The following is a 25,524-nucleotide window of genomic DNA, read 5'->3' as shown; positions in this document are numbered from 1 at the left end:
ATTCAAATAAGCAAAACTATTGGTATTGGTTCTATTCTCGTGCAGGGTCGCCGATACTCGTCGGTACCCTCTTGTCCTGGAGCCGGTGGAAAAGGGTGGAATTTCCTAATCCCGTGTCCAAGTTAGTCTACCGAAATCTGACCATGGCTAAACAGGGCTTTTATCTTGAGCTGCTTCAGCATACTATACTACTACGATCAAGGCGGAAAGTCCAGTGCTTATTGATCAAAGAAGAAGCGATAGGGGTCTTCTTAAGATAAGAAGAGTTGCTTTGATGAAAAGAGTGTAGCCATGATGGCAAGTCAAGGTGGGGCCCTGTGAAGGCAAGCCTTGTGTATGTTGGCGTGATGACGAGAGAAAGGAAATGACCTTGAACAATAGCTGTCTGTAGCACACCCTGCAATGACTTCGACCAGCGGACCAGCCTATCCAATACCCTACGCCATGCTTGATGGCTTGGCCTGTGGCTTTGTTGACCAGTGCAAAGGCCCGACAACCGTTCTGAGAGTCGCTGGAGAATGGCCAATAAGCTGGATTCCCTCCTTGCTTGCTTTACCTACTTTTTTTCCAGCGACTGCTACTGATTCCTTTATTTCCCACGTAACCTTTACTTCTATCTGGAGAAGATCCATTACCTAGCTCTTATTCCGGCATGATCAAATCGATACCAACATTCAAGAGCGGATAAGGCTAAAAAGAGGGGAGGAATCCATTTATTATTTATTTATCCCAACTATGTACAGAAATCTATCTATTATTGCCTGGCCTGCATCGACAGCAAAGTAAACTCTCGCTGATGATAGAAGAACAACTCTTAGGGCAGTAGCAAGGAAACTATGAGCTATTTATTGTTACTTTCTTAGACAGGCTACAAGATAAAGGATGGCTTATGGTCTATTTTATTACTTGACTATCTTGCCAGGACAAAACGAGAGCTTTTTGATAGCCCGTTCACTCGACTACCACGCTTAGTTAGTCTGTCCGCAGGGATGGGAGTGGCGTAGTCTGTCTGCCCTTCTTCGTAAGTAGCTGGACTTGGATCTTCGTAAGCAACTGGAACTATCAAAACAAAAGTCAATGTCAATTGGCCTTAAAAAGGCTATAGCCCTGTTTCTTTTGAAAAAACGAATTTCGAGTTTCGAAGAAGACAGGCCTCCAAGAAAGCCACTCCGCCTAAAGAGTCCTATTCCTATCCGGTCTACATTCACTATTCTTCATAGGCACTGCGCTGGGTCGGTAGGTTGTTGTTTTTACTTTTTTCTTCTTGCTTTAATCGATAGGACTTCCCGTAACCCGAAAAGGTTGGTTCTTCCCCTACAACCCCTACCCCTCCAAGGCAGTACTCTTCATCGGCAAATCCGAATGTCTCGATCCGAGTTGAGACCCACCTACAGAAATTGATCCATCAACGGCTTTTTTCTATAGTGGCAGGAAGTCTCCAACTCTTCGATATGCGCTAGCTAGGTAATCCCTTTACTTAATCTGATATGGGATCTCTTGTTACCAGAAAGGAACTGAACTGGCTTGCCCGGAAAGAATGGATTGCTACCCTTGGAGAGCTAATGGTACTGGACTGATAGCGCACTGATTGAACCGACCCCGGACGTACCACTGGGGAACCTGTGGCTGGAGAGAATCTCTCGCGATGGAGAAATGTAAAATGGGAAGCTCTATGGAGGATCGTGTCGTTCGTCATCGAAATGGGACTGACTCGCTCGGGAACAGGCACAGGATTGAGGAACTTTCTGGCGTAACACACCCGTAATGGGGCAATCTGACTAGCTGGTCAAAACCCTTTCCGCAGTGAGCTTTCAAACTTTCTTTAGAACTTGCTTCACAGGCTTTGAGGCATTTTTACACCCTCCCGTAGGCTCACTTTGTTTCAGGGCTTTCCTTTCTCTCCTAAGATCCCACCCATCCCAACCAACAAACGAGAGTCTGATGGGGATTCTATTCTGCTTGAACGTTAACTAGACCTGCGCCCATATTAGCTTACCGGAAAACGAACTAAATAGTGGGGGAAGCTCAAAGGAATTAAGTAAGCCAACTTCAGGCTATAAAGATATTTCTATTGAGGCTAAACTTATCTGCCTTTCCTGGTACTTCAAAGTCGAATGCCACTGCTGCTACATACAATACAGGAGAAGATAGATGCTAGAGGACGGATACAAGGACGGGGTCATCGCAAAGAAAAAGAGCTAGAGGTGAGTGAGCCTACGACCACCAATTGCTTATCCCCTATTACCAATTGCAGCAGACTTGGACTAATGGAATTGCTTGAAGTGAAGACCAGTGAACAAAATGACAAAAAAGAATTGTTTACCTCTTTCGGGATAAGGCCTGGAAGAAGCAGGGATTGAACCAGGGCTTGTTGACAGAGCAGATATCAAAAGCCTATGTTATCTCATTTTCAGGGACCGAGCAAGGGATGAGCGCCCTCTGATCTAACGACCAAACAAGCAAGCAACGGCCCGGCCCGGCCCTTGTTACTAGAAATATGAAGCGTGCTAGCGCGCACTTCCTATTAACCAATTCACCAATTTGAAGATTGGTAAACAAAGATAATAGGAGCCGAAGTCAATCCCTTCTCCTCCCCGAGGGGACGTTATCGGTCGCTTCGTTCCCTTGTTTACTGAACTCTTTTCAGGAGATAGGTCTACCTCATCTGCTTGTAAATTCATTGTGTAAAATAACTCGTAAATTCATTGTGCCAGAATTGATCACTGATCAGGTGTGATCAGTCTCATCCGTCTAAGAGACTGATCCGGTGCGATGAGTCTATTCCGTGTAATATTTTGGAATTCCTCTTCCAACTCGTCCCGGAATGGGCGTTATGGCAAAGAACAAGAAGAAAAAGAAAGAAGAAATTTGTCCAATAGTAACAAATGGTGCCTCCACAGGTTGACATCCGATCCAACCTAGTAGTAAGCAATCCGCCAAAAGCAACCAAAATATTCCTTGGTGAATCGGTCGAAAACTTGAACTACGCACATACATTTCTTTAAAAAAAGGTAAAGCCAAGAGAGATATAAAAACTGGTGCTATTGCGGCTACACCCCCCGCTTTGTCAGGTATACTGCGAAGAATGGCATGGATCGGTAGGAAATACCATTCCGGCACAATATGAGGCGGGGTGGGCATCGGATTAGCAGGTATATAATTGTCGGGATGCCCCAAAACATTTGGAGCAAAAAAAATCCAAATGGAAAAAAAGATAGCAGAAGCTACCCGACCTACAAGATCCTTTACATAAAAATAAGGGTAAGAAGCAATTTTATCCATCTCAGAATGTACACCCAATGGATTATTTGATCCATATTGATGCAATGCAGCCAGATGAAGAAGACTGGCGCCTGCTAAAATAAGGGGGAGTAAATGATGGAGACTAAAAAAACGATTTAAGGTGGCATTGTCCACGGAGAAACCACCCCAAAGCCAAGTCACTATGGTATCTCCTACTACTGGTATGGCGCTAGCTAAGCTTGTAATTACTGTTGCTCCCCAAAAGCTCATCTGACCCCAAGGTGGTACGTATCCTATAAAAGCTGTCACAATCATTAATAGGAATATGACAACTCCGAGACACCAAACAAATTCCCTAGGACTGCTATAACTCGCATGATATAGACCACGAAAAATATGAAGGTGAACCACAATGAGAAACATACTTGCCCCATTAGCATGCATATAACGGAGCAACCAGCCCCCTTCAACATCTCTCATAATGTGTTCTACGCTGTTGAAAGCTAGATCCACATGAGGTGTGTAATGCATAGCTAAAAAAACGCCAGTCACTATCTGAATGACTAAACAAATACCAGCTAACGAACCGAACCCCCACCAATAACTAAGATTGCTCGGGGTTGGATAATCTATTAAATGCTGGTTAAGTGTGGAGTATATAGGTTGTTTAAGAAGAGAGAATCGTTGGTTCCTTATAGTCATTTCTCTTTTCTATCGTGACAACTCCTCTTCCCCCTTATTTTATTTACCCCCTTGCCTTGATGCTTCGCAGCGCCCTGAATAAGAAAAAAGCTGCATGAGAAGATTCATCCCATTTTGGTTTGGCGAGAGGGAGGCAGCGAATCACCTGGGCTACGGATTTGTTGGTTAGTTGATTCTCGAAATCAGGTCATTCGGAAAAAAAAACTGCCGCTTTGGTTTCTTAAGGCTTCAAACGAACGACTAGTCATTTTTGATGATGAAATCAAAGTCTATTTTTGACCTTTCATGAAGAAGCCTGCGTGCAAACTACCTAGCCCTTTTCAAAAGAACGTCGATTTCCATCTCAACAAAGAAAGAACTCAAAATAAATGAAAGCAAGATTGCTTGTTGTCCTATTACTCTTTTTGTCAGCCTTGTGGAGCTTTGGAAAGGAGAGAATTTGAATAAAGTAACTCTCGGAAACTCTTATTGGACGAGAGAGAGTCAATATGATATTGGGCGTGGGTTTTTCCAACGAAACGACGAGTGAGAAAGATAAAGAACGCGACGTGGTTCATTGAAGTAGAGGTTTGACCGAGGATTGGGTGTCCTACGCTACTTCCGTTCATGTTCAAAAAAAAGATAATTTAAAAGACCTTGGAAAAACCAACGAAACGAAGAAGTTTAGGATTGTCTTTTTCATGCGGAACCCTCTCCGTATTAGTAAGCGGGCCCTCCTTTACGCGATCGTTACTGTCCGCATCCTCTTGCTTGATTTCCTGTGCATATTCCTTTTTCTAAACATACTTGATCCAAAGACTTGATCAGGCAGTATCAAATGATAGGTGGCACGCATAAACTTATCTTGTAAGTTATCCAGATGCCTTGCTAGCTTGTATTTGTGAAGGATATGTTAATCTAGGTCAAAGATACTTGTTCTCGATGAGTGAAGATTCTGGTATTACGCCTCGAATGGAGCATTACGAGTGCATGATTGAGTTGTTTAGTAAGCATGGTTGATTTAGAATCATAGCCAAACCTTAAGGGTTGTATTCCCCATAAACTTCTAGTTATTCTCCAGTATGAAAGGTTCTAGTGACATTGCTGCTATTGCTGGAAGTCCAGTTTCATTTTGGCTGGGAGTTCTCTGTCAGCTAGTGGGAGTCCCGCTATTCTCATTGTAGGCGTAGTTGCTTCTTTCATCCAGCCCAGCACGCCATATAATCCCTTTTCCATGCCCGTGCTTTTACCTCTTTCTACGCATGTCGATCCAAAGGAAGCCATTTAGATCTGAGTTAAGGAAGGAAGTGAATTTAAGCAAGAGAGCGATAGGATAGATATAAAGCTTAGACCAATAGGCATCTTAGGTTTTTAGGAAAAAAAGTATATTAGTATACTACCTCTTGGAGTTTCAGTTGCTATCCATTCTGTTTGAGTGCCATATAGCTTTTCCTATTCAGTTCTAGAACTAGTGGTTACAGCGAATGAGCAATCTTGTGTATATCCAAGGTAAAGGGCAAGAGACTCTGTCAATTCATCCAATGAGTAAGCAGGACAGTGAAGTTAGAAATCCTTTAAGTCCCTCTTGAATTTAAGTAAACTCCGGCCCTCACCTCAAAAGTAAACAAGTTTTCAAGGGTAGGGGTAGCGTTTACTAGCCAGCAAGTAAGATAACAAAGCTCTTTTTTTCAATAAGAAAAAGTAGTAGTTTTCCGGGTCTCAATGGAGGAGAACTTTCCTGTTCATCCTACACTACAGCATAGGCAAGATCTCATCCTTCGGCGAATCTAGGGGCTCAGAAGAGTGTCACCAACGACGTCGGTGGGCCAGGCCAAAGAAAGACTGTCTCTTTAACGACGTGGTCACGGGGATACGATCCGACAAGAGAGATGCTGAAGAATATGCCCTCCTCAAGGGGTCAAGCACTCGATCAGAACTAAACCATCCTGCGGCACTCACAGCATGAGCACACAGGGCAAGATAAAGAGAAGGATAAACGCTAAAGAGATCGTCAACTTCACCTTGGCATGCTTCCATCAGTGCCTCAAAACATTTGCTATTCTTATCTCTAGAAGGGTGCTTCTATTGTTGTAGTGTTTCTAGCGAAAGAAGTCCCACGCCAGCAGCCTGCCAGAACCATTAATACAGGGTTTGATCCACTGAACACTTGTTTTTATCTACGAAGAGCTGAGTTGGCACCTCGAGGTGTCGACTCAGCTATTTGCCGAGAAATAAGCACAGCCTGCCTTCTACCCATTATGTCGACGATTAGGTAGAGCTCTTACGGGGGCTAGGTTACCAGGATACGACCGTTCCGCAATAGAACATGGCACTAATGTATCCCCTAAGGTCCCAGCACCTTTTGATCAATACCGAAATCATAACATTTCTATATGATAATTTGAGATTGCTCTACCAGACCTGACTACCAAGATTGACCTCTCCATGCTCGTCATTTCTAGTGCTTGCACAACCTCCTGGCGCCTTATTTACTGACAATTCCCCGGGTGTAAGCCAGCACTTGCAAATGTCTTTTATTTCATTAAAAAACTCCGCTTTGTCGACATCGTCTTTTCCAAACATTCGAGGTCTTAGTTGCAAGTATGATAAATGTTGGTTTTGGTTAATAAAAATGAAACATTCAGGAACAAATAAGCCTTTACTTAATTCACGCTCCGCCCTCAACTCAAAGTGCCAATTTAAAAGCGAACAGCTAGAAGCTCCCGCATCAGAAGCTAGAATTGACGCCACGGCATAAGGCATCGCCTCCATGCTATGTGCACACGGCCCCGAAGTGGAATGGCTAATTTGCACAATCTGGGAAGCCCGGCCTTCTCCCTCTCAGTTCCTCCGCAATCGACTTACCAGAAATCGTCGTGGCAACTCCACTTCAACCCCCCACTCTTTCCCGGTGCCTATACTTAGCCCTTTGAAAAGTCTTCCAGTACCTCCCGCGTGGCAGCCCGTCAGAAGCATGCCTCATAAGAATCTTTGTGGCGACGGTCGAAGCCTCCTCACTCAACTTCTGAATCAAACCACCTTCCGGCTTCGTACTACTACTACCTCCTAGGTCGTCGTTCTTTCCATTGCTTCGGGTTCCTTCCTCTGCTTCGGCGCTGCCAAACTCCTTCGTATTTACGTACACAAATTTGCTCTCTGGACCCATCTCCTGGTTCATCTTTTCGACCATCCTCTTCAATTTCTTGTTGTAACCTTCAGTGACTCGATTCGCGGATGCTGAACACTCCCCTGTAGGCATGAACTCCAGAGCACGAACGTACGGTATACAACCGAGCGACGTCGGACACAACAAACTTTCGAGCACCCAGTTCATTTAGCCTCTTAATCGAGGGAAAGAAAATAGAGGTCAGCAGCAAACAAGAGCAAGCGACACAAAACTACAGTAGGGATAAATTGGCAGAACCTTCTGATAAAATGTCAGATTGGAAACCAACACGTCCAGAAAGTATGAAGGATAAGGCTTCTCTCGTCCAAAGAACGGTACTGAAGGTGTTGGACACCTCTGGCCAGCCAATAGAGAGAGATTGGACTCGAGGCAGTGGAAGACGGCTATCTAGTGGGTATCTACCATCATTCCTCCTTTCGGATCGGACTGGCCCATAGATATGAGATCAAGAAACCTACGGAACCAAGTGATCATCCCCCGGCAAATAGTCCTGTTCCCGAGCTTATGTTACCGAACTAGCTTTGATCTACTTGCTGCTACTGATCCGTGACGCAGGAATCCAATCCGGACTTGTTCCCAATCAACGGATTATCCTGTTTCGTAGAAATCCTGTCTACTTGTTCTACAATTCCATTCCAAAGGAACTTCTTCTCCAATCCCAATTAGCTCTTCTCCTATTCCAATTCCTATTTAGATTGATATATCTATCAATCTCGGAATGGCGCTTTTATGCTTCCAATTCGGTCGGGAATCCCATCCCTCGAGTCCGGCACTGCCCACTCATCTAGTGATGGAGAAGGCGAGTAAACTAGACTCAGCTCACTTGCCATAGCTCATAAGGAATGATTTTAAGAGCAACAGCTCATATAAGAACAACAGCTCATATTTCTTAGCAGAACGGGCTATGCGGAATTCAAGTACAAGTAGACTTAAGCGAGCATCCCTATTCGATGAAACCAGACACTTATTAGATTAGGTAGTCTCCGCTTCTGTTTCTCTTCCTCTTCCGCCTAGTGCCAGTCTATTCCTGTTTCGGAGGACCTCCACTCACAAAGTGCCAGAGACCAACCAGTTCTGTTACAATCTGAAATGGAGACTAGGATGCTGACTCGAAAGAGACAACTCTATTTGCTTGCTTATCAGCTGGTGATTTGTGATTATCCTTTGGCCAGAGATCCTGATCATGGAGATATGCAAATTTTCAACACAGAACTGCCTTACCCGTCCCTCTACAAATTCGCCGTATGCCCCTTACCATATGATATGATGATGAAGCTCCTTCTGATGAAAGATTATGGCGTGTGCCGTCGGAGTGTGAAAGAATGGATAGCTACTAAGCTGTATTCATGTCAAGCCTTCCTTCCTCGGGGAATATACATATTGCAAAGGGCCAAGCCAAGGTATGGTTCTGCGTCGGTCGGCGCCACGTAGATCAAATTGGCATGCACTTGGAGTTTGGGGAATTTGGTAACATCTGTCTCAGCACCGCCGCCTAGTACTCCGTATGATGGAGGGATACTACACTTATCAGCTGAGACCTGTTTACTGAGGGAGCTTACCTAGTAGTTACTGAGTTAGATAATAGTTGGATTTTCATGCTAGTTGGTTTTGAGTATTTTTAATGGCTCCATCTTTCGTCGAAGTGAAGTGAAGAAGTCATATTTTCTAGAATCTAAAAAGACTTATGTGTAATTTGTGTTGGTGATCTTTGCTATTTGTCTATCTTTTGGGGCCGAATCCGCCGTGCTTTTCTTTACTCCACTCCGTTGGTTCCTGCTTTGAAAAGTGTCTGCCTACCGCATTCTTCTTTCCTTTCTTAAAATAGAATTTCAGTGATAGGAAAGCCATTTGTCGGACAACCTGCCTACCCTAGCTTGTAGCTGCTCTCACTCACTCCTTTATTGGGTCACTTGACTAAGGGAAGGGGCTAGCGTTGAAGTCAGTGATTCAATTGGGCTCTCCCTCCTTGGCCAAAAGCACCCAAATGCTTGTTGACTTGACTTTGATCTGTCACACCAAATCAAAGAACGCGGAGAATCTTTTACTGGCCATCACAATAAAAGCCAACCTCTCCCTTCCGCCCTCTGTGAAAGTGAAAGTGAAATCGACTTGTCTATGGAGAGGAGATTCATGAGATGAAATCCGCTTATCTGTTTCTGCATCTGCCAAACAACAAAAGCAATAAAAAACAAGATAAGCCCTGCCGCTCTGGCCTACCCAACGCAATCTTGACTTGCAACAGGATCAACAAATGGGGAAACCTCTGGCTCCGACCCAACCATAAGAGAGAAGAGGCGCTTGTGCACGACAATAAAAAGACAAGTACGGCTGTCGCAGCACCTTTTGATCTTTACTGAGATCGTGTTGACATAGGCTCATTCATTAAATGCTAATGACTCTGCTCTAACCTGCTATGGTCTATTAATTTCAAAGAGCGGCACTAGACTAGTCACTTCAGGAGCATAATCTACAGTTCGAAGGAACCGGGCCACCTTCTTTCTATAGCGGCAGATTTGAGGAAGCCAAAGCAGAATAGAATCTTTAGTTCTTCGAGGAAGAATACAGTTGCCCACCATCCGAGTATGGTTACCACTACCTTGGCTAGATTTCCCTAACTGCTCTGTGCTTAACGTCTCTAAAAGGAACTTTGCTGCTCTGCGCATTCAAGGTAGGGCCCTGTTAGAAAAGAGGTGTACCTCTTGAATAAAAGAAGAGCTGAACCCTTCCAAGCTACTAGACCTGGAGGATGATATGAGTGGAACACAGCTTTAGGCCTGCCAACGTAGTTCAAATAAGTAATTTCAATCTTTTATGGCAGATTACTGTGAGGGCCTCTTTCGATTTGTCAACGAGAAGCAGATTACCTTTTAAATATGCACTTTGAACAGCCAAGAAAGCTGATACGCACGAGCACGAACCGAGGTTGTCTTTCTTTTCTATTTCTCCTCAATGCAAAACACAAAGTTGAATCACTCTTTGCAATGGTTGTTATGCTAATTATGATATTATTAGCCGCGTTCGATAAAAAGAGAAATGAGTAGCCGGTATAATAGAGAAAGTATTTTCCAGTTAAGCACTCCGATCTGTGAAGGCTTTCCCGTGCCTCTTTTACTTTCTAGTCACATAGCCTGCTTCCAATTAATTTCGCCGCTTGCTGCCGAAATTACAATGAACAATAAGGCATCCAGGACAGAAGACGATTTTGATTAGCAGACTATCTTTTGTGCCGGAGTTAGAATAGAATGCGCTTTGGTTCACTGATTTGGTGTTCCATCCCTGGCTCTGGTTTCTTTAAATAGGACGACTTGTCCTTAAGAGTCCTCAGAATATCTGAAAGTGGTGCATTGAACAGCACACTTGTAAGATTGGACTTATTCTTAGACTGGCTACTGGAGGAAAGTTAAGGGATAGTACAGAGTACGGAGTACGGACTCCAGGGATGAATGGGGCGTTTCCTCGAGGGAGGGCATAGATTGCGAGACTTCCATGTCCATATGTCTCAACTGTTGGTCTCTTTTTGAGGTTCTACTATTACGGCAGCTTTGCTTCCGGTGTGCGATCCCGCGCCTTCCCTTCATAGCGCCTATTGGTATTTATGAAATCCTATTGATTTCAGGGTTGTGTATTTCTTTTCGTATATTTATTCTACTTTCTTTAATGGAAAGAATTCCATTCCGACATGATAGGCAAATCCGAGGGGAAGTGGGAAGGGGCCCAGCGTGGTGATGTTCGTCTTGAGCGCGCGTACCGAACTATTGATTAGATTATTGGCTCATGAGTCTAGGCCATATGTGTTCTTCGTATATGATTCCTATGGCTTAAAAGTATATGATTCCTATCTAAGAGAAGAGCCTGGTATTTCAAGTAGAATTCAGTGCCGGTGCCTGGTCAGGTTCTAGGCAAGTCAACCCAAGGTCAGGTGCTCGCTATCCAGCCAGTCATCCTCAGAACTCTTTTTGTGATGTCTCCAGGTCTGGTCTAAAGGTGCCGTCTCTAGATCGATAGTCCAGGGAAACCGAAAGGAAGGGATTGATTAGGTTATGTACCCAAAAGTCGAGTAGGGAAAGCACAACTATCAACGTTTGATTGAGGGTTAGCGGTCAAGAGTATGCGCCGTTCTAGGTAGCGGCTTCCTGCTGTTCCGATTCATCTTCCGCTTCTTCCCATAGCAGTATAACAATTGAGCACTCACTTATATGATCTTCAAGGCGCGCAGCGGTGAGGGGAATAGAAATCCTCTCGAGTGGAACCTTAGCGGCCTTTGTCAGCAGCAAATAACCTACTGCGATTCAGGTAAGAACTAGCTATGACAAGCTATTTGCGAATCACCGGAATCAGATGCTTGAGATGAGAACACTTCTGCTTAATATTTTCATTATCTTATTTGAGTCTATGATCAAACAACTATAACTGAATCATCTAGAAAGAGTGCCTCGCTGCATCTTCTCATTTGGAGCATGAGATGCTTGAAAAACGCCTTCCCTGTTTATTCGTTGATATTCTGGACAACCTTCTCATTTTTCTTTATCCAGCCCGAATGTGGAGAGAGTAAAAGGCCGCGGCAGGGCTACTTCTTCTAGGTGTGAATTCTACCAAACCAAGGAAGGGGGAGTTCTGACTCTATTTAGAAAGTTTTGATCATCATTAGTTTAGTATTGTAATTACGTCTGTTTTCTGGACTTGGATCTCCTACCTCCTGCGCCGATTGTTCATTCTTTAGTGAAAAGTAAGAAGAGGCGCGCAGGGAAAAGGGTCAAGTTCTGGAGATCGGATTGGCGAGGAGAGTATTTATTAAATAGGAAAGCTCTCTTCTTGTCTGCGTACACCTATAGCTGCTGGACTGACCCCAGAGTCATATAATTCCAAAATTCCTAAATGGATGTGAGTAGGCTCGTTTGGCCTTTTTAGCCTCAGAACGGAAAGAGTGAAGCCTTTGTTCGTAACTTTACTTTAAAGTAAAGCAACGGATTTTATTTCTTTCTAGCGCTCTTTTTTCTATTTCTAGCGCGAAAGCCTTTGCGCGTTAGTCACGCGCATCCTAACTTGCTAGATCCGTTGCGCTGAAGCGCAGCCGTTTTCTTGCTGCATCCTAACTCTGGATCCGTTCCGTACACGCGGATCCGTGGCACTTGCTCACTAGCCTTTCTAAATAGTTTTAGTTAGGCGCATCCTAACTTCTTAATATCTGGGTGCCAGAGCTCACTTGCTTTTTTATAGAGTCTTCTTTCTTCAACCTGGCACTGCTTGGGACTTGATGCTTTGCTTGTGACTTGACTAGTACTATGGTGTGTTAGTGACTAAGACTTCCCTGATCTTGCTTTCTCTCAATAGGCAGAATCTTTCTTTCCGTGACTGCTCTCCTGCTAGTCATTTCTAAGGTCTTATGGGTAGTAAGCGGGCACCGAAGTCAGTGCTGTATAGAACTGAAACTCTTTGACTTGACCCGGAGATAGAAGAAGGTGGAGTCCATTAGTCATATTTGCTAACCGGTTAAAACTCTTAGGCTTTGTGTTCATTTGAGCCTACAAAGAGACATATAAATGCTTTCTGTCTGCCGATAACCAACTGGCTTTGTTTTGCTCTTTGGAATACCATTTCCTCCCTATGGAGCTGGTCAATTGAATCGGCTTGCTACACTTTCCATGGAATTCTGTTTAAATAGGAGCAGGATGATCATTCTATTCCTTCACTTTGCTATAGACAATAAGTGCCAGAACGGATTCTCGACAAGGCTCAAACAGTGCTTCTGTCTACACTAATTTGATAGCTGGACAATAGTCAACAACTTCGAAACAACGGCACTCCACTGGCAGTTCAAACTACTGGCTTTGACATTCTGTTCCGGTAATTTGAGACAAATTCAGAAGCGGCACTTGTTGAACAATTCTATCAATATGTGGCGGTTTGAGATCAATGTCATAAAAAAACCTAGATTAGGTGCCAAAAGGAGAGTGCAACGGTAGAAGTCAGCAAGGGGGAATGGGTTAAGAAGTGCCGGGAAGCAGCTATTGCCCGAGGTTAGAAAAAGATGGGAACCAATCCTTTCAAGGCAAGTCAATACTCCACTCTACGCGCCATTCGAGGAATAGGGTCAATTGTTAGTTAGAAATGCATTGACCAGTTCCATTTCCTTGTTCGTCCTACTTTGATTTGAAGAAAGCAGTCAATGAGAAAGATGCATCCGGAGCTAGTAGTTACTTAGAAAAGTGCGGAACCTTACCTGTATGAGATCTGTATCAACTTTTCTATAGACCTGGTCGTGTCATTGCAGTGAGTGCCATACCATAGCCATAGGGTTGTATTTATCTTGGCGAGGCTTCGCTTCTCTTCGATTCTATTCTCGAGTCAAGTCTAGTCGACTTAAGCTCCTAGTAGGTGATCTATGACATTAGCACAAGCCGATACCGGCGAAGCAGCACCAGACAGAGGCATATTGACAACTCCTCCAAATCTAGACGGAGTCTATTCACTGCTATTAGAGCCAAAAGGATTGATCCCTTTATATAGAAAAAAGATCCGGTTCACCACTTCCAATCTTCTTAGAGTCGATTCTATTAGATCGGCCCTTATCTGCCACAGGAAAGATTGACCAGAAACGAGGCAGCCAATAGATCACAACACAAACACAACAACAAAATACGAATGCAAGCTCTTGTTCCCGGCAAGCCTATCCTTCTGTCTTCAGCCTATCTAGAATATGTATATTACAGCTTACACACTATCGCAACCTTCCTTTTTGGTAGCCGATTCCCGGGGGAAGTGAAATGAAGTAGTCGACGTTTGTGTTGTAGGCCCGGTAGTTATGATACGATCTTTAGCAAGTGCCATCGAGAAATTGACTCTGCTCAGCGCATTTTCAAAACTAAAATCGGCTTAGAAATAGGAAATAGATTCTAAAAGCTCATGGGTAAAGGGCGAAGAGGTTGTTACATGAGATGGGAAATGAGATTAGCCCACAGGAGCTTGGTATTTTAGCTAGCTTGGTACAGTAGGCGCGCAGCGGAGAAGAGAAGCTTATTATGACTCTATGCCCGCCAGGTTCTATCTACATGCTTAACACAGGCAAGCAAGTAGTTCCAATTTTTCTTCTCACATTCAGCGTCATAAAATGAAAAGCAAGCAGATGAACGCTGTTTAGTTGAAAAAAAGCATCCCCCATCATCCTCATTCGATCCTGCCGAAGAAAGAGTTGAATAAGCTAGGAAAGGGCCCCTAAGCTAGAGCTAGAAGGGCTAAGATACAAAGACAAAGTAGGTTTAAAGCTAAGAGTTCACTTTTCTCAAGCAGATAAGCCAGATAATAAAGCGGATAACCCTGTGCTATTCCATGCATACTTGAGCTACAGTATAGTATTTTGAAACCCTTTTTCACTTACTTTGACAAGCAAAGGCTACTTCGGACAATATAGACAAGATCAGACACCTTTTAGCTATGTTTCTTTAGAGGAAAGAACCAATAGTCGGGTCGGACCCCTCCCGCCTTTAACTACTAGAGCTGTAGTTATACTACTCTACTAATCCCAAACCCCTAACTTAAGAGGAGGAATGGTTAACCCATACTTTTATTGAACTGATAGACTTGTATTTTATGTTGGAAAAGAGTTCCATCTCAGAAATTAAGGGAATGCAAAATATCATATTATGGTGATCGAGATCACCTGCTGGGAATCCAGGTTCCCCACTTTTCGACTCTACTCGAGCAAGCAAAAATAGTAATGATTTACGATTCGAGGAATGAATCGGGTTAGCCACCCACAGTATGTCGGGCGTGTAACCATTTAACAGTTCAAAACCCAACAAATCGGGTTCCTTAATTGACTTGATGCTTAGAGGAGTTGTTCCCGGTACTACTAGGTTATAGCTTAACCGACCCAGGAGACGACGTAAAGACTATAGAGATAAGAGGTAGAAGGAAATTACTATAGGGTACAGCCTCGGGTAGTCTTAGGGTTTTCCAAGATATGATATGATATGATCGGGTTATTTATTCAAATTGGAAATAGCTAGAACTCCTGCGCAGGCTTGCTGTACTGAATCTCTTTATAGTCTACCTGTCAAGCCCAAGATAAGGGCAGGGCTGGGTTTATTATTCCACTATGTGGGTTTTAGGTTTTCCAGTTTCATTGAAGCAACTCCTTTCGCTTTCATCTGTTCAACTAAGGATAAGGAGAGGAGGAAGGAATCAAATCAACGAGAAATACTATACTATACTCGAACTCGAAATTTCTAGTTGCGAAGGAAAAGCGTGAAACCCGACAATGTCAACTCTCAACTCTACATGTTAGAAGGAGCTAAATCAATAGGTGCTGGAGCTGCTACAATTGCTTTAGCGGGAGCTGCTGTCGGTATTGGAAACGTTCTCAGTTCTTCGATTCATTCCGTGGCGCGAAATCCTTCATTGGCTAAACAATCATTCGGTTATGCCATTTTGGGCTTTGCTCTCACCGAAGCTATTGCATCGTTTGCCCCAATGATGGCCTTTCTGATCTCATTCGTTTTCTAATTCGTAAAAATAAGGTGTAGTTTCTCCGTCTTCCTGGGAAGGAAAATAGAGATGACGAGGCCCCTACTTACCTACCGGGTAGGTGGGGGGAAAGAAGAGTGGGTTAGCGGGCTTCTTTCACTGTGTCTTTTGACTCTGCTTGAGGGGGTTTTCCCTTCAGCTTGATTGAATATCTCTTGTGGGGGTAGGCCATCTAAAACTATTTTAGCAAGTAGACAGGAATCGTTGGGATCCTATCTATCTATCCGGACTTGATTCATTCATCTGACCATCTGGATTTCCAGCCCACAATAATAGAGGCAGAAGCACACATGAGTCCTAGTCATACTTCCTTCTAGGCTTATAGGAATCCATATTTCTAGAAGAATATACCACTAATCTAATGGTGGGCGAAACTATTGCATGCCAAGGTAGGTAAGTCAAGATCAGTAGGCATTAAGTCAAGATCAGTAGGCATAGCCATTCTAAGCACTAGTCTAGATGTCAGGTGATATTATCATATCAGCTAGGCTTGGGTAGGCATCTCTTAGACCTTCATCTACTATTTTATTTGCTGCTATTTGATCTGGTTCAGCCTTTCCCTGGCAATGGCCTTGGTAATGATGCATAGTGAAATCGATGCATTTCATATGGTTAGCTCTATCAATTCTCTATGATTTGAGAAACGATCTGGCACCAGAGTCCGCTAAAGCACTGGGTTATGACCCTATTGGATCTCGCACATATATATCCGGAAGATACCTTAGCTATGAAACACTCTTTCAAGCCTATGACCAATACCCATCGAACTTATTGGATCTTTTTCTTCCTTTCCTTAGACCCGCAAACAGAGACAACCTGATCGATAATAGTGCCGGTAGAGGAAAAAGCAATGGTCAACTATTCTCACGCATCTCGACGGAAAGCTAAGCTCACAAACAGAAATGGTTACGCCCACATAAGCCTCAGAGCTGGAGACAGATCCACCAGTTAAGGTATTCATCCAGAAATGAGCCACTAGACTCACTTACTCAAAGTGCTCGGTAGCTAGCCCGGGAGAGAAAACCATTTGAAGACAAGAGATTTGATTCACCGATGCCCCAACTGCTTTAGTTGACGTAGTGTACGAGCCAGATCAGAACCAGAACTCGATTTGTCCTAGATAGGAGACTGAATGAACTATCTGAAGACTTCCTTCCGGCATCCCTTCCCTCATACGCCGATCTACTTTGATTGGTTTGCGGGCCCATTGCTGTGCTGGTTTGTGAGCTTAGGAAGCATTGTGGAGGTTCAGTTCATAGGTAGAAGAAGTCGGGATCAGTGAGTGCCAGTCTAATTCATCGAAGAAAGAGACGCTAGCGAACAGACAAGAGATTTTCTTCACTACCGAACCTGGCTGACTTTCCTCATTCTATGTCAATTCGGATCTAATTCTATGTAAGAAAAAGATCTATAAGAATGGAATTATGGGTGGGATTTGGGGAGGATCCGGTCCTCTTTTTATATATATTTATAGATAACTCGATTTTCTTTTCTGCAGGTGAGACGATACTAGCCGGTGATTCAAAGGTGCTTCCAGCTTCTGAAGCAGGTAGTAGATCGGGATAGCCAGCCATTTCTTATCCTGATCGAGAATAGTGAGCTTGTACAAGCCCGTTTCTATATACGCGACAGAGCCTAGAACGCACGTTAGAGATCTTTTCGTGAGAATTGAATTGAATTCGTAGGGATGAAAAACGCGATATAGCTCTAAAGTAAGAAAGAAATCGGCCTGTCCCGTATAATGAAGTCAATCAAAGGCAAGGGTGAAACTAGTCTTATGGATGCAAGCTTGACTGGTTCTTAGTAGTCTTGGGTAATGGATCTCAGCTTGACTGGTTCTCCTATTTTCATATATAAATGCTCCGGCCGTGAATTCCTTTTTTCTAAGATTAATTCCCGGCAGGGCGTAAACTCGAGCAAGAGCCTGGGACCGGCACAAAAAACTAGGCAAACTGCCACTGGACTAACATCGGAACCGAAGATCCAAGGGGTCATATCAATATCATGGCGACTCACCACTAGAGACAAGAACTCAACCCAGCTAAGGAAAAGCAAGTACCCGATAGCGGAGGAAATGGAGCTTCGCAGCGTAGGCTTGCTTTATGGCCCCTGAGTGCACATCCTTGTTGTGGGGAAACCCGAGTAACTCACTACTTGAGCCCATGGTTAGTATCACTTTTTGAATGGGAAATCTACTCTCCCGAGGGGAATTGTCAGGTAGTACTAGTACTAGTACTACGGCAAGTTTAGTTTAGTCCCAACAACACCTTTTTAAACCTGCGAACGAAGAACAGAGTCATCAAATGGGTTCTGGGCATAGCATAGAGCTTCCGCAGGGCGTACGGTATTGGTTGGTACCTGTTGTCTGTTCTGTACCTCATGTTCATGATTGGAATATGCATCCCGTAAAGGAAGTATTTCCAGTAGATCTTTTCCCTCTCAGTGGAGAGGTGGGTCCCGCCTCGGCACATAAACTCTAGATTTCGGAAGCAAAGCACTGCAGTAAGCAAACCTTTCCTAAGCATCTCTAGCCTTCTCTTTTCCTAAGCATCTCTAGCGTGCGTTCTCCATAGAAAGAAAAACCCAGCAGTCAAGACTAGTCACATACATGAGTGAAACAAGTGATTCGCTGACATTCCATTCAAATAGTGCCGAGTAGTCACAGCTACGACAAGTTCTTCTAAGATAAGAGGAAGGAGTGTTCCCTCATACGATCTACTTTTGCTTACTCCCTAGCCCTAGCTTGATGGACCAAATAAGGGCTATCCTATCCTAACTAATTCTCTTTCCTGCAACCCAAGCTAAGCTTCAACCAACCGTCACCTTTAGCCAACCAAGCGCTTTAGGAAGTCGATTCCATCATGGGAGTGGATCTCTTCTAGTGGCGAAATCACGGAATCGGATCACTAGTTCAGTTCAAAGCGCTCGTAGAGCAGACACAATACAAGTGCCAGGTAGTAATCTGTCTTTTCCCCGGAAACCTTGCTTCCTATTCCTACTACGACTACGATACGATGAAACTCGAGCACAAGTGAAGAGATCTCATCCCGTCTTTCATTAAGGGCGTACTATACTGGGGCGTTTAGGTCGTGCCATTCTAAAAAAAATGAAAGCATGAGCATAGCTCCACAAAACTTTTATTCGTCACAGTAGTGACTCAGACTCATTGGATTGCCATCATCAATAGCTCCTCTTTTAATCGTAACAAATGAGAAATTTGCGACTCTAGTTACGAAACTTGACTTGTATCCGGTAGAAGCTTTCTCTTTGGATTGAGATTCCAGAAGTTCCGGGAAAAGAGATTCAAGCACAGAATCCACCAGGAAAAAGATATTCCTGCAGAGCAGCTGTGGGCCAAGAGTCAAAGAATGAATTTGGCCTAGACCTAGCGTCAAAGTAAAGAATTGAAGCGGAAGCCGACTTGGACTTAAACTTAGTTGAGAGTGGTCTCTTTTTTAATCTCGTATGTATCTCCTGCAGGGATCGGGCTAGTTGCATTACTCGAAAAGGAAGCATAATCGGAAGAACCTGTCGTGTAGTGCCTGCGTCTATTGTCCTCTGGCAGGTGAAGTGGTTGCATTCGCCGGGCTTAGGCCAATCTCCAGATCCGAGTAGAGAGTGGAATTATTTCTTTTCTTCCCAAGACTTCATCATTCAATATGCGGGCCGGGTTGGATAACCAAATCATTTCTATCAAGTGGATTCCCTTATCTATATAGGCATCCAGTAGCCAAGTCTGTTTTCCGATACGCCAGACCAGCTTCCTGAGTAGAATACGAAAGAAAGGCCATTCCCTGGATCCTCTAGCATCACTAGCTGTAAGCACTTTCAAGTACGGCACTATTTCTTGCTTGCATTGATCAAGTTCAAGACCAATCGGATGTAAGGAGGCTAAAAGCGGCCTCATTCGGTGATACGTGAATGTCAATCACTTGAAAGCACCTATCTCATCCCAGCACGGGAAGATATCTCTAAGCAATTGAACTAGATCTCAGTACCGTCTCTCCACCTAGGCGGCAATATCCTCAAAGCGAAATTCTTTCTATTGGTATATACCTACACATACACACACACATTCTATGCTATGCCTATGCTATGGACAAAACAAATCGTGAAGCATATTTTGAACTTGAACTAAAGCTCGAGGCAGAACCATCGTGGTATCCATAACCACCTCCAGCTATCCAGATCCATTCCATATTAGAGGGACTTTGAAGGCTTATTCCGTTAGTGAGCTTGTGAAGGCAAGGCGTTTAGGCGTCGGTTTCTTACGAGATAAGATATGTATGCCGGTCCAACTAAAGCAAGGGTGGTTTTGAGCTTGGGTTGAAAGCTAGGTAGGGCTTTTATGCTTGAAGTGCGGTGCCAAGAGTGGAATATCAAGTTCTGCTAGCAAAGAAAGAATCGAATGTTGGACTGGACTATAGTAGGTCTATTAGACTATTCTTACTAGAGGGTCCCCTAAAACTGGCATAACCGTCAAGGTGCCTGGCAAGTCAGAAGTCGCAGGATTGCATTATAAAGGGCTAAAGCGAGTTCACGTCATAGTAGAGCAAATTCTTGCCATAAGGTATATATACATACATCAGCATGGCCACCGTAGTAGCCAGCCCGAATGAAGCTGTCTGCGTTAACGCTTGGTATATAGATGCGCGCCTGCTCATCATAATAGTGCGCTCTGAAGATAGTCATTGCCAAAGACGAGATCGTTAGCACACGCGTGATATTTATCCTTATCCCGTAGCATAGCATAGTTGGCTATCTCTATTTCTTGAGCCTTCTGCAGGACAGCGCCTAATATCAGGATATCCTGGTCTAGGTAGGCGGCTAAATACTCTTTTCTTCGCTCGGCTATCAATTAGAGGCGAGGGTCACACCTTTGTGGTCAATCGTTCCCTTTCCTCAACCTATTCAAAAAGACCTATCTCTGTGCTGCATGCTTAGAGCTAAAGGTATTGGACCCAAGGAGTAAGTGACCAAGTAGGTTTTTGGTAGTAAAAGATTGGAGGAAGAGGCCGCCTAAATCAGATCACAGGATTGACTAGATCTTTCCGTTTCCGTTTGAGGAATGGCCAAAGCTCCATCCATAGAGAGGACAAGCATCATCCAATGGGTGTCTTCTCACTAGTGCCAGAGCGTGGAAGGATCGCCCCTTGGCCGGGACAGGGACACATCCTGATGTGAGAGACCGACCCTAGCCTAGGTAGTATTAGCATACATAGAACCAGAGAATCGAGTTGTCTTGTCACAGGAAACCGGAGAGCAGGAAACAGAACGGACCTTGTAAGAAACCTCCCATCACCACACCAAGGAGAAGGAAGCTAAGAAAAAGGAACCCTTCTTGGATTGTCTTGTCTATGAAACCTATCCTTACCAGCTAGGAATCTGTCTTTTCACCGGAAACCTTGCTTGTCTTAGTCATGAGTGTGTGTAGCCCATCCCATGTATTTGCTTCTCCTGATGTAGAATCGCGATCTGGATAGGCTCTATTCTCACCTGCACCAGAAAGAATAGTTGTCTGTCTAGTCTAGAGCCGCAAACTGCTTGCCCTCCCTTCTCCCGCTTTCTATAATAGTCAAAGTAAGTGGTAGTTCTCGGTTCCTTCCTGGGCTTGTAGAAGTAGAAGTGAGTATACCATCTCAATATCGCCATCTCAATCTCAATAGAAGGTTGACTGCTTGATATGTCAGCTGGTCTAAGTCTTCTCATCTCAGTTAGGAAAGGAAGTAGTCTCATCTCAGTTAGCGATGTGAAGCGGACCGCTCTCTCGCGAGCTCCCCTACGGGATTTAGAGGCGCGTGGAATAGTGCCGTTCAAAAGTATGATTCCATTCCAAGAAAGAGATCCGGCACAACACTGGCATTTCCCTCCTCCTCTTCTTTAGCACTGGCCAGGTTCCATACGGATGTACGTACCCTTCCGTTCAGAAAAGACAGTGGCATTCCCATTGGCGCATAGAGAAATGCTGTTCTTCTTCCAGTAATGAATGGAAAGCATTTGAGGTGTGCTATGCCAAGATGATCCGAACAGGCTGGGGATGGGGATACAATAGCGCCATGTTTTCCATTCTTTAAGAAAGGACGGCCGTATCCCGGTGACCTTGCCAGCTGCAGTGGGGTCTCCTGGTATGAAAGACGCACTTCGTTGCATTGCTCGCAGACTGGAATGCAAACCCGCAAGTTAGCTCCGTAAATAATTGGCGAGAGGAAAACAAACTTTCTAGAAAATGGATCCTAAGGAAAGTAAACGTCATTTTCGGGAACTAGTTGCACTCTGTCCCCTATCCTACCGCTAGTAGATCCCCTATGCCGGAGCATGAACAGAGAAAGCAGCCGTCTAGTCTAGTCCTTGTCCCGGTAGTATGAAGTTTGAATGGTCCATCGTGGAGCTCGACCTTGTTGAGTAGTAGCTTTCAAGCCTCCCCGGAAAGTGGAAAGCGATAGCAAAGACCTCATAGGATCTCTTTAAACGGGGTGCTTTTCCTTAGCGGCCTTTTTCTTTCACGTTTTGCCTTAGTCACAATAGTTGTCATGAACCCCAGTAGGAATCCCATATCTATATGAGCAGAGCATAGAGTCTTTTCACTTTTTTCTAATTGGCGCGGAGCGAAGCTTACTCCATAAAATCACTATTTGCTATCGCTTGCTTTGGCTATAGGGGGGCAGGCTGCCATCATGGTTGGTTGGACTTAGCCAGTTCATTGCGAGTACATTCTTTATATACATATGATACAACCATATCTAAATGGAACTTTTGTCACTATGCTCTGCTCTATAGGGAGAATCCACTTATTACTTACTTGTTTTTAGACTACTTCCCTGTAGTCTTTACTCGCATATAGTCAGTGAACTTGTCCTATCAACGACAAGTGGAATGCAATCATGGCTTCTTTTTCATGCAGTGATTGAATGAGGGAAATGCAGTGAAATGAATGCCCGGATGCCTGGACGAGGGAGAGCTTTTAGCTCGAATGAGGAAGAGCGGCTTGGTTGGATAGGGCTAGGGTTAGTGACACGGGATAGGACGGATGCGTAACGTTGAGGCTAACAAGTCTAGATAGAAAGAAGTATGGAACAGACCATTGAAGGAGAACGCTAGGACCGGTATATCCGTATTTCATAGAGCTAGATAGGCGAGCGAAACAAGTAGTAGTTTTGAGTTCGAAATAGAAGATAAGCGTTTAGTCAAGATACGTTTATTTAAAGGATAGGCATGGGAATAGCTGATAGACATTTGTGCAAGGGCAACAAGTAGTAGTTGGATATGAACCACCCACGGATAGCCAGGAATAGAACTAGCAAGGTAGCTTGACATGGTTTGTTAAGAAGTACCCTGAGTAGCTTTAGTAGGTGTTTGAGTAGGCCGCTAAGGAGCGAAGCGTTGTTCTAAACACCAATGGGATGAGATGGTTCCAATACAAGCTCTTCGATCTCTGTCTGCAGGAAGGTGACTCCCATACCTTCTTTTTCCACCAGTAGAAATCCCAGGGATCCTGCGGAGAAATCTTAGTATCACAGGAGAGTGGATCGTATATCACGATTCGTAAGCCTCTGAAAGGCTTCAGCTGTCAGTCGATCGTCTGGGACACAGATTCGCTCTACGAACTGGAATGTACCAGCAGAGCCTATACGGGGAAAGGGAGCAGCTGTTCTCAACCATCGCTCTTATTTTCATAAGTATAGCATCGCAACTCTTCGCCTGCCGAATCCTCTCGACGACAGTCGGCTGTAGCACCAATGCAGCTACTACTTAACCACTCGGGTCCTGGCTTGTCTCTCCTTTTCAGGTCCAATTGGCTTACCACGTCTCATGTCCTCGATGAAATGGTGCTGTGGGTCGCCTAATTAGCTCGGCTCTTCACAAACCTGCGGCCTTGACTACGGAACCTAGCCTGCCAACTAGTTTATCAAGGAGCATATGCCTATGACTCTGTGATGCATGCTTTATGAGGGCTAAGAAGGATTTCTACCGGCATATGGGAATGCTTGACCTGAGCCTATCTTCTAGAGTCTCGCTGAAAAGATAAGCTAGTCCCTTGCTTTGGTGACAACTGCTAGCCTAGTTCATGCCTATTCCTAACTAAACCAAAGAAATGAAAGACTGACAAGACGAATGGGAAGGATATCTTCTTTGTTGTAGCTGAACTGATGTATGAATAAGGAGAGTGGGAATGTGGATTGGATAATAGAGAATCTTGATCCCCGACAGGGTGCTATTTCACGAACCTTCTTACATTGCCGAGAGTAGACAATCTCTTCTTGTTCCTTAAATGATAAGGATCTCGAGAATGCTTTTAAGTCAAGTAACTATCTTAAGCCGAAGGCCAATATCTCAAAGTGCTTACAACCTGGCAATCGTTTACTTCTTCTCTTTTGTTGAGGAAATAGTGCACTGCCTTGGAGAGGTAGTGTGCTATTGACGATCTTAAAGTATTGGTGAGTGAGTTCAAGATAATAGAGAATCTCTATCCCGACAGGGAGCTAATTTCACTTGCTGTTACTTTGCAGAGGAGAAACTCTTCTTTTGTTCTTTGTAGTTCTTTTCTTGAGTTAGAGCTAGAGTTGTTTATGCAGCGGCTATTCATGCAGATATTGATCTATGCATTTTCTCGTTTCCCTCCTAAATAGAAGTTTATTCTTTTTTAATGGACTTGTTTTTCTCTCGATAGTACACCATAGTCCATAGTACTCAATAGTACTGGCTAGCCTAGCATTTTCAGGAGGAGTAGTGAACGAAATAGACAAAGACGCCGTAGGGTCTGGCTTGTCTTGCTTTGTTGATCCTCTGGTAATTTCTCGGAGGTGGGGCTCTTACGAAGTAGTTGGTTAAGATGTCAGCTAGGGAGTTGTTCTTGTTAGAATTTCTAGGCCTGTGCAAGCGAAGCGGTTTGATCCCGGTAGCCAACTGGACTTGGCGTAGGGATGACTTGCCTAGTGAGATAACATGAATTACTGAGTGACGGCTACCTCCGCTCATTAGTGGAAACTGTTTCTTCTTATTGTTATCACCGTAAAACTACTTGTTCAATAGTCCATACCGTAAACAAATCACAAGTCGTAATGGTATAAGCCTGGCATTTGATAATTAAGTTATTGCACTTTTTTAGAAACCCATTTTAATCCACTTTTAAGGCCACTTTAAATCGATTTGAAGGTGATCCCATCCCCTATCAGCAGGCTCGACTTTCCATTTAGTTCTATTCCATCTGTGCGTTACGTTCATTATGCTGTTTCCAAAACCTATCACTTATACCAGTGCAGATCTGATTTATGTGCATCCCTCGCTGTGACTACTATTCTTGTGTACAAACCTATGGTGGATAAACCTCTATGGTGCATGCATATCTGTTTAGCCTAACTTGTCTTAGTCATTCCCACATTGAATCGAAACTCTCAATGCCTATTGAGTCATCATATCTCGACTGAGCGGAACCAATCCAATAGGATAATCAATATGTTCTACTATTCCCTATATACCTCAGCTTGTTCGATTGAGCCGATACCGAGCCCTTATCTTTTCAGAAGATGTGCAACTTTTTCTTTTTTGAATTTTCAGTCAACCAATAGTAGATACAGGAGGAGGTGGTATTAGAGAACAATTAGTTGATTTGCCCTTTGCTTTTATTTCACTTCGAGGGTTACTTTCGTTCCAGCATTCGCTTAAGGATGAATAGTCATATCGGTCGGGACTTCTGTTGGATAGCGTACGTTCGCCATTGATTCCTTTTTGAAAGGATAGGTGCCTTAATGTTCGTAACATGCCGTAGTGTTCGAACCTAAAGTAGTAGTGTATCACTTTCACTCGGTGAAGAGTCAAGACAAGGTAAGAACCCAGGGCTATTGATAGACATATTGGTTCGCTAGTTAGATTAGTAGATGCTTATTTCACTG

The 25,524-nt window shown here is 44.0% G+C and overlaps 9 protein-coding genes across 9 annotated transcripts, besides 7 other annotated features; 4 read left to right on the top strand and 5 right to left on the bottom strand.

Annotated features, from left to right (window-relative positions):
- Positions 1-1,077: 1,077 nt before the first annotated feature.
- orf107-a (hypothetical protein) lies at positions 1,078-1,401 on the top strand. The gene has a single exon. The coding sequence runs from the start codon at positions 1,078-1,080 to the stop codon at positions 1,399-1,401; it is 324 nt and encodes a 107-aa protein (YP_588374.1).
- Positions 1,402-2,778: 1,377 nt separating this feature from the next.
- cob (apocytochrome b) lies at positions 2,779-3,945 on the bottom strand. Its single transcript has one exon. It carries the CDS (start codon positions 3,943-3,945, stop codon positions 2,779-2,781), a length of 1,167 nt encoding a protein of 388 aa, YP_588373.1.
- Positions 3,946-6,336: 2,391 nt separating this feature from the next.
- Positions 6,337-6,696, bottom strand: orf119-b (hypothetical protein). Its single transcript has one exon. The coding sequence runs from the start codon at positions 6,694-6,696 to the stop codon at positions 6,337-6,339; it is 360 nt and encodes a 119-aa protein (YP_588372.1).
- Positions 6,695-6,994, top strand: orf99-e (hypothetical protein). The gene has a single exon. It carries the CDS (start codon positions 6,695-6,697, stop codon positions 6,992-6,994), a length of 300 nt encoding a protein of 99 aa, YP_588371.1.
- Positions 6,815-7,258, bottom strand: orf147-a (hypothetical protein). The gene has a single exon. The coding sequence runs from the start codon at positions 7,256-7,258 to the stop codon at positions 6,815-6,817; it is 444 nt and encodes a 147-aa protein (YP_588370.1).
- A 942-nt stretch (positions 7,259-8,200) lies between these two features.
- Positions 8,201-8,542, top strand: orf113-a (hypothetical protein). Its single transcript has one exon. It carries the CDS (start codon positions 8,201-8,203, stop codon positions 8,540-8,542), a length of 342 nt encoding a protein of 113 aa, YP_588369.1.
- Positions 8,543-15,388: 6,846 nt separating this feature from the next.
- On the top strand, positions 15,389-15,613 carry atp9 (ATPase subunit 9). The gene is given in 1 exon segment: positions 15,389-15,613. A coding segment is annotated over 1 exon segment (225 nt).
- Position 15,408, bottom strand: a sequence feature (S->L (UCA->UUA); C to U RNA editing).
- Position 15,470, bottom strand: a sequence feature (L->F (CUC->UUC); C to U RNA editing).
- Position 15,480, bottom strand: a sequence feature (S->L (UCG->UUG); C to U RNA editing).
- Position 15,522, bottom strand: a sequence feature (S->L (UCA->UUA); C to U RNA editing).
- Position 15,570, bottom strand: a sequence feature (S->L (UCG->UUG); C to U RNA editing).
- Position 15,579, bottom strand: a sequence feature (P->L (CCA->CUA); C to U RNA editing).
- Position 15,600, bottom strand: a sequence feature (S->L (UCA->UUA); C to U RNA editing).
- Positions 15,614-19,223: 3,610 nt separating the features above from the next.
- orf105-g (hypothetical protein) lies at positions 19,224-19,541 on the bottom strand. Its single transcript has one exon. It carries the CDS (start codon positions 19,539-19,541, stop codon positions 19,224-19,226), a length of 318 nt encoding a protein of 105 aa, YP_588367.1.
- A 1,511-nt stretch (positions 19,542-21,052) lies between these two features.
- On the bottom strand, positions 21,053-21,370 carry orf105-f (hypothetical protein). The gene has a single exon. The coding sequence runs from the start codon at positions 21,368-21,370 to the stop codon at positions 21,053-21,055; it is 318 nt and encodes a 105-aa protein (YP_588366.1).
- Positions 21,371-25,524: the final 4,154 nt, after the last annotated feature.

The sequence above is a fragment of the mitochondrial genome of Zea mays (assembly GCF_902167145.1).
Source record: "Zea mays subsp. mays mitochondrion, complete genome".
Taxonomy (NCBI): Eukaryota; Viridiplantae; Streptophyta; class Magnoliopsida; order Poales; family Poaceae; genus Zea; species Zea mays.
The sequence above is the reverse complement of the archived record's forward strand: the minus strand, read 5'-3'. Positions and strand labels throughout refer to the sequence as shown.